The following is a 7062-nucleotide window of genomic DNA, read 5'->3' on the forward strand; positions in this document are numbered from 1 at the left end:
AAAATCAGTCTCACTCCAAGGCTTGACTGTTTCCCCAGAGCCTAATCTTTCAGTGAAGAGAAAACATTTCTCCTATATTCATTCATTCATTCGTCAACAGGCATTTATTGAATCAGGTACCCCAGGTGCTTGTCCACCTGAGCACACCAAGTAGGTGAAGCCCTGTGTGTCACGGCCCTGCTGCTCTGCTGGAGGGCTGGGAAAGGATCCGTAAATAACAAGCCCAGGATGCAAGCAAATCCCTGTGCCCCTTAGAAGGTAGTGAGAACCGCAGGGCAGGAAGGGCCAGAGCAGGGAGGGACCTGGGACACGGGGGCTAGAGGAGACCCTTTGGGTGCAGAGTCGAGGAGGCCGCACCTGGAGGACCCGAGCAAGGGAGCCCCTCCCAGATGCGATCTCCCGCTTAAGGGAGAGCCCGATACGTCATCAGCGTCACGTCAGCTCTTATACACACAACCTCTCTGTGAAAAGGACTCCATTGTAAAGGAAAGAACAAAGCAAAAAAATGTATTAATTAGTTTTTAAGATTTGTTGCTGCTTAGTCTTTAAGTCGTGTCCAACTTTTGCAACCCCATGGACTGTAGCCTGCCAGGCTCCTCTGTCCATGGGATTTCCCAGGCAAGAATACTGGAGTGGGTTACCATTTCTTTCTCCAGGGGATCTTCCCAATCCAGGGAGGGATTGAACTTGTGTCTCCTGCATTGGCAGGCATACTCTTTACCACTGAGCCACAAGAGAAGCCCGATTTTTAAGATAAATCATCTTAAATAATTTTGAAGAAAAATAAGGTAATTTATCCTTAATTAATTAAGATAAATAAGTAAAAATGCTCCTACAATGCCACAGTGTAAGTAGGAGGTTGAACATACGTGAGTTTTCAATGTGGATGCCAGCAGGAAAGGGGCCCCTCAGGACAAGGCCAGGTCAAAGAGCCTATGGGTGCTTTGCGCATGCACCAGTTTCCCAGGGGAAAGTCTGACAAGACAAACGAATGGGGAACAGAAGTTTGAAGTCCAGCTCCTAGTATTTTCTGCTCTTCTTGTCCGGGCACAGCTGTTCCATGAGACATGAATCCTGAAAATCGTCGGAAACAGCTTCACGCCCACTTGAAAAGGACCACATCCATCCGGGGGAGCCTCACCTGTCCCCTGTCCTTCCCTGAACCCCTGTGGGGGAAGCCGATGGCCACTGCTGACCCTGTGTCTGGCATGGTGTGGGCGTCTCTCCCTATGAGTCACCCTCAAGTAAGTGTGCTGTTGACTTAGTAGGACCACTGTGGGGGAAGCCCATGGCCTCTGCTGACCCTGTGCCCAGCGTGGTGTGGGCGTCTCTCTCTGAATCACCATCCCGTGAGTATGCTGTTTGCTTAGCAGGAGGGTCTCTGAATAGCTCAGGCGCTGGATGAGGTTGTGACCAGGGAGGCTCCCACAGGATAAGAGAGGAACTTTCTGAATCTCCAATCCTTCAACCATGATGACTGCACGATAATGCATTATTCTCTATCAGCAAACCTGCCAGTTTGGCTTGGCCGCGTTTGGGAAACACCTTTTAATCAATGGAGATTACTTGGAATGAAAGGTTTCGGGGCCCTCCTTAGGCAAACGTAATCTGGCCCTCTGTAGAAAGCAAACAGAGCCTGGGGTATAAGATCGAGGGCCAGGACCCACTCTCATCCTGGATCGTGGGCCCCGCTGGACAGAGAAGGAAGGTCATGGCCGCTATGGAGCCCAAGGTGATCTGCGTGGTGGTGCTGGTCTTATCGCTGGCTCTCAGCAGCCTGGCGCAGGGCGAGACCGGTAAGACAGCCCCTTCCTGCTCTGTAATGGGCATGCTGGGCAGAGGCCCACCTCTGGGGGCAGTCAGGGCTTCATAATGTACTTTTGAGCCAAGTGCTGTTTTGTGCCAGGAGCTGTTCTAGGCCCTGGAGAGATTTTTGGATGGCAGAATATGTAGAGGACAGGGGGAGGGTAGAGGGGCCGGTGGAAGCGTTGGGAACTGGGGTAAGAGAGCAGTGATGGCTGTTTTCAGTCGTTCAGTCGCTAAGTCACATCCAGCTTCTTGCGACCCCATGGACGGCAGCACGCCAGGCTCCTCTGTCCTCCACTAGCTCCTGTAGTGGTAGTGTTAGTCACTCAGTCGTGTCCGACTCTGCGATACCACGGACTGTAGTCTGCCAGGCTCCTCTGCCAGTGCGATTCTCCAGGCAGGAATACTGGAGTGGATTGCCATTCCCTTCTCCAGAGGATCTTCCCAACCCAGGGATCGACCCCAGGTCTCCTGCATTGAAGGCAGATTCTTGACCATTTGAGCTACAGGGACGACCTCCTGAGGTTTGCTCAAATTCATGTCCGTTGAGTTGGTGACACTATCTAACCATTGAACTGGCATCGCCTGCATTGGTAGGCAAATTCTTTACCACAGAGCCACCAGGAAAGCCCTGTCTTCAGAACCGCTGCTAGAACATACTACTGCTTTTTAAGTAACGTATTTCAAAGAGCTGTCTTTAATGTCGGGAATAAGAATAGCTCTTCCAAATGTCCGAGCCAAACTCTGCCCCCTGGGGCTGGACCCACTCAAGGTCCACACAAACGTCCAAGAGCCTATTCCGAGGGTTGCTGTCCCTGGGGACCCCTCCAACAAGTTCCATGGGCTCCTGGGCCCCCTGCTCTGTGGAACCCAGACCCTGTCCCACTGGTGTATGTGTCCTGTCTGGCTAGTCCATGGGCATCACCAAGGAGGGACTTAAGGCAGGAGGTCCCACTGCCTCCTCTGAATTGTCTGTCTCAAATCCTTTATCTGCACAAAGGGGTCAGTCTTCAGCTTTAGAGGGTTGTCACAAAATTAAGTGGTATTCGGGAAAAGCTACAAAGTGCCATATAAACATTATTTATTACTGGTAGATATATTTTTAAATGGAGGGGGCAGGATAAGAATTTTCCAAAGTTTTTGGAATGAGGATTCCCATAGAGGTTTGAAGGGAGGTAAAGAACGGTTCCCATGTGTCTCTGGGCTCCTTCCAAGGATCTCACGACTCAGGAACAGAGGATCAGGCATGGGGGTTCAGGGGAGGGGGCCCCACAGTCTAAGGTAAGGAGGAGGGAGTGGGCTGGACCTGAAAGGAGGTATGACCTGCTGTGGGGATGGAGGAGGTGGTCTGTGCCTGGCCACCCATACCCACTGGCCTGTCTGCATCTTCCCTGCCAGCCTAGTGCCTAGCTCTGCCCACTGCACAGCCTGGCTCCAGGAGGCTGTGCAGCCCAGCCCTGTTCCTCACCATCCAGGCTGCTGCTGGCTGCCCACTGGCCCTGCCCTAGGGCCCAAGGTTCAGCCTTTCTGTGTGGATCTCACAGGTCAGCCATCCTGTGACAACGGAAAACTCCATCCAATTGTAGTGAAGCTACTGCTGCTGCTGCTAAGTCACTTCAGTTGTGTCTGACTCTGTGCGACCCCCAGAGACAGCAACCCACCAAGCTCCCCTGTCCCTGGGATTCTCCAGGCAAGAACACTGGAGTGGGTTGCCATTTCCTTCTCCAATGCATGAAAGTGAAAAGTGAAAGTGAAGTCGCTTAGTCATGTCCGAATCCTAGCGACCTCATGGACTGCAGCCTACCAGGCTCGTCCATCCATGGGCTTTTCCAGGCAAGAGTCCTGGAGTGGGGTGCCAGTGTAAGCGTAGCCTTGGATGGAAGTCATTTCCGTCTAGTCCTGTTATGCAACAGAAAGTGGTGGGCAAGGTAGACTCCTGTGGACAGAACCCTTGGACACCTTCAGTTCCTATTTAGGATAGCAGCTGGTACGGCGGGGGCGGTGGTGGGGATCAGGTTACCCAGAAAAGTAGCCCCTCCCCCTCCTCTAGGGAGAGAAAGGACATGAGAACTGTGGTCCCAGCTCTGCACACACAGCCCGTCTTGACCTTTCCCACCACCCTGCCCAGTGGAGTGGGTGCTAACCACCTTTGCTCTATGTCAAGACAGAAGCCCTACAAAGACCAGGTTGTGTGATGTGCTCTGACTTAGGACACTCAGCTGGACTCCATGGGGGCAAATGCGGCCTCCTGCCCCTCAGTCTAGGAGAGGCCCTGCATCTACCTGTCTTTGACTGGATTGTCTTTTAGAACGAGCGCGATGCCCTAGGTCAAGGAGAGCCCGTGACAACATCTGCTCTGGACCTCGGTCCTGCCCTCCTCTCTGACTCTCTTCCCTGTTCTGTTAGGGCTCCTTCCCTCCCCGTCTCTTTATCACCCACACTCCTAACCCCTCGTTGCACATCCCTCTAGCCCCAGGAACACTCTTGCCTGGGAGTGAATGGAGCACCTGCACAGCCAGCCCTCCCTCTGGAATCCGGATGATGGCCTTCATCCATGGGCACTCCGAGACCAGGTGTGGAGAAGAGCCCCCTGTTCTCCATTCCCACCCCCAAGAGACAGAAGGGGCTTCAGACTCTTCTGCCCCTGCCTCAATCTGTCCACTACCAGATCTGAGCGGCACTCTTTCTCAGAGTCCCAAGTCCAGACCCCACGTGTCTAGCTGCCCATCTCCCCTGCATGTTCTGTGCCTTGGGTCAATGGCCTCACGGACCTGGCTAGAGCATCTGAGTGGCTCCCTTTGCTCTAGAGCTGCAATGATCCGCTCCCAGCCCTCAGCCTGCCTTCCCCGAATCGCCCCACCCGCGCCTCCCCCTTTACCTGGAACACACCTTGCTCTCTCTCCTCTCCACCTTTGAACACTCTGCTCTCTCTCTCCTTGGAATACATATTGCCTCGTTCTTACCTGGCCAACCTCCTCCAACAGGAAGCCCTCTTCACTTTGTTCAGTCTGTAGTCAATCACCCCTGCTGGGCTTGCCCTGTGGCTGACTGTACTGTGCTGTTTTGTATGTTTATTTGGCTTCCTTCTCCATCAGACTGTTAGCTTCTCAACAACAGCTTTTCTGTTTTCAATTTCCGGGTCCCTGTTACCCAGCACGGGGCCTGGCGTGAACTTGATCTTTGAGGGGATAAAAAGATTCCTGTCTGTGTCCCGTGCTCGCTCCAGTTTCTAGCACCCACAAACAGTGCTCAACAGATATTTACTTATCTAGCGACTAAAGTTTAATAATTGTTCATTGACATTAACGAGCACATGGGTAAATTGCCTGTGTAGGTGCAAAGTCTGTGAATCTCAGACGCTGCATTGGTCCTGAGTTTCAGGGTTTCCTCGCCAGCAAGTGAGCTCTGGGTCTCCATGGGCTGCTCGTCTGATGGATGATTTAACTGGGGAAGGAAGCAAAGTGGAGGGTGGGTCATAACAGGGAAGGAGTCCGCCCATGACTTGCTTTCACCTTGTGGCCCATATCCTTTCAGAGATGTGTCAGGTGGAACCCCATCAAAGACAGAATTGCGGTCACCCCGGCATCACGGCTAACGAGTGCAAAGAAAAAGGCTGTTGCTTTGACAACACAGTCCGTGGAGTCCCGTGGTGCTTCCACCCTGCGCCCGTGGTGGAGGAAGGTAGGGCCTTGTCGACCCCACAGAGAATGAATACACGGGACCATGGGACCCTAATTCAAGTTGCCAGCTGTGTTTTTACCCAGAGTAATGCCTTGGGGTGACGAGGAAGATGTAGTTTTGCCTAAATCCATGTTAATCCAGGGCTGGGGGATGGAAAGATCTGAAACACCTGTTTGGTGGGACACCCTACTTTTCCTGGCTTTTCTTTACATGTCTAACCATAAATCTGTGAAGAGCTGTCCTTGGTAATGCTTCATGGCTCACTTGGGGTTGGGGGCTTGGAAAGAGTGACAATTACGATACAAAGACCATCCTTGTTTTCTAAATTTTTCTAAATTTTCCCAGTGATGTTTTTAAGTAAATTCTCTGTGATTATTTAGAAGTGAAAGAAAATACTTATTCTCACGAATCTCTTCTCTTGGACACTTCACCCTTGCAGCGTGCTAGTTTTAGATACTTTTCTGGTGGAAATGGCATTGGAGTGAGAAGAACGTCTGCCTGGTGCCAGGGGCTCAGCTCCATCGCTGGCCGGATATCTTGGGGTCCTATGAACCTGAACTCCCTGCCTGGATTGACTGCTCAGATTCTTTGTATTCCAAATTAGCCTAAAAATTAAAAGAGATGAATGTTCCTCTCTGCTTGAACTTCTTGTAAAAACATAAACAATTTTCTCTTCTTTGAAAGAGAAATGAGATACTTGTGCCTCTGGGTTCTCGCTGTGGATTACACATTAACTCAGGCTATCTTGGGTCAGACGAGACCGTGGCTTGTAACATTGTTAGGTGGTCTCGGTGGACGTCAGTCATCGGGGTCTGTGCACCAGACCATCAGGTTAAAAAGCCTCAGAGAATCAACGTGAGCCCACACCCTTGTCAAATCATGAAAACAGGCTCCAATTCTATCACATTCTTTGCATATTCATTGTGGTAACAAAAATTGCCTTGCAATTTCTTCACGTCCCTCACACGGAAACTGACTTAGGAAATAAAACCCACAGCCAAGTGCCTGAACATACTCATAATAAAAACAATTGAGGGGGACAGCATGAGTTGACCCCTTGAGGAAACTCCCCCACCCACCTGGCTCCCCAAACTTGAGCTCCGAGTTGGAAAATAGGACAAAAGGGAAGGGTCGAGAGTCCCCAGTGACCCCTCATCACCGACATAAGCAAGATAGAAGGGAGCCAATCGGACCTGACTGGACCTGAGCAGACGCGCCCACCCAGGTGGGCAGTGCTGCCTGAGCAGCCTCTGGTGCCCCCAGCCCCACTTGCTCAGTGGGAAGAAGAAAAACACCCCCCACCTCCCATCCACCCTGGGCAGTCAGCCCTGCTCCAGGGAGCTCAGCCCAGCCAGTCCCGCTCCTGGACACCTCCCCTCCCAGGAGCTTGATCCTGGGGTCCCGGGAGCCCTGGGAGCACTCTGGCCCTCCACAGCCAGCTGGTTCCCGGGAAGTAGGGGCAGTGCTCTTGGCGTGACTAGTTGTTTTCAAATTTACCAGAAGAGCTGTCGCCCACCCTCAGCCCTGGCCACCAGGGCAAGCAAGCACAGATGTCCTGGGGCCAGGACACTCGTG

At 52.2% G+C, this 7062-nt stretch overlaps 1 protein-coding gene across 2 annotated transcripts; it reads left to right on the forward strand.

The window, feature by feature from the left end:
• Positions 1-1671: 1671 nt before the first annotated feature.
• Positions 1672-6118, forward strand: TFF1 (trefoil factor 1). 2 transcript variants are annotated; one of them, XR_015131939.1, is made up of 4 exons: positions 1672-1796; positions 4277-4379; positions 5341-5487; positions 5927-6118. XR_015131939.1 is itself a non-coding variant. In XM_086315660.1 (3 exons), exons 1-3 carry the CDS (start codon positions 1712-1714, stop codon positions 5932-5934), a joined length of 240 nt encoding a protein of 79 aa, XP_086171786.1. In that variant the 5' UTR covers positions 1672-1711; the 3' UTR covers positions 5935-6118. The 2 variants fall into 2 exon arrangements, 1 of the variants encoding a protein (XP_086171786.1); XM_086315660.1 differs by lacking the exon at positions 4277-4379.
• Positions 6119-7062: the final 944 nt, after the last annotated feature.

The sequence above is a fragment of the Bos grunniens genome, chromosome 1 (genome assembly GCF_055505025.1).
Source record: "Bos grunniens cultivar Pamir isolate PY7600 chromosome 1, Bosgru_T2T1.0, whole genome shotgun sequence".
NCBI classification, from domain to species: domain Eukaryota; kingdom Metazoa; phylum Chordata; class Mammalia; order Artiodactyla; family Bovidae; genus Bos; species Bos grunniens.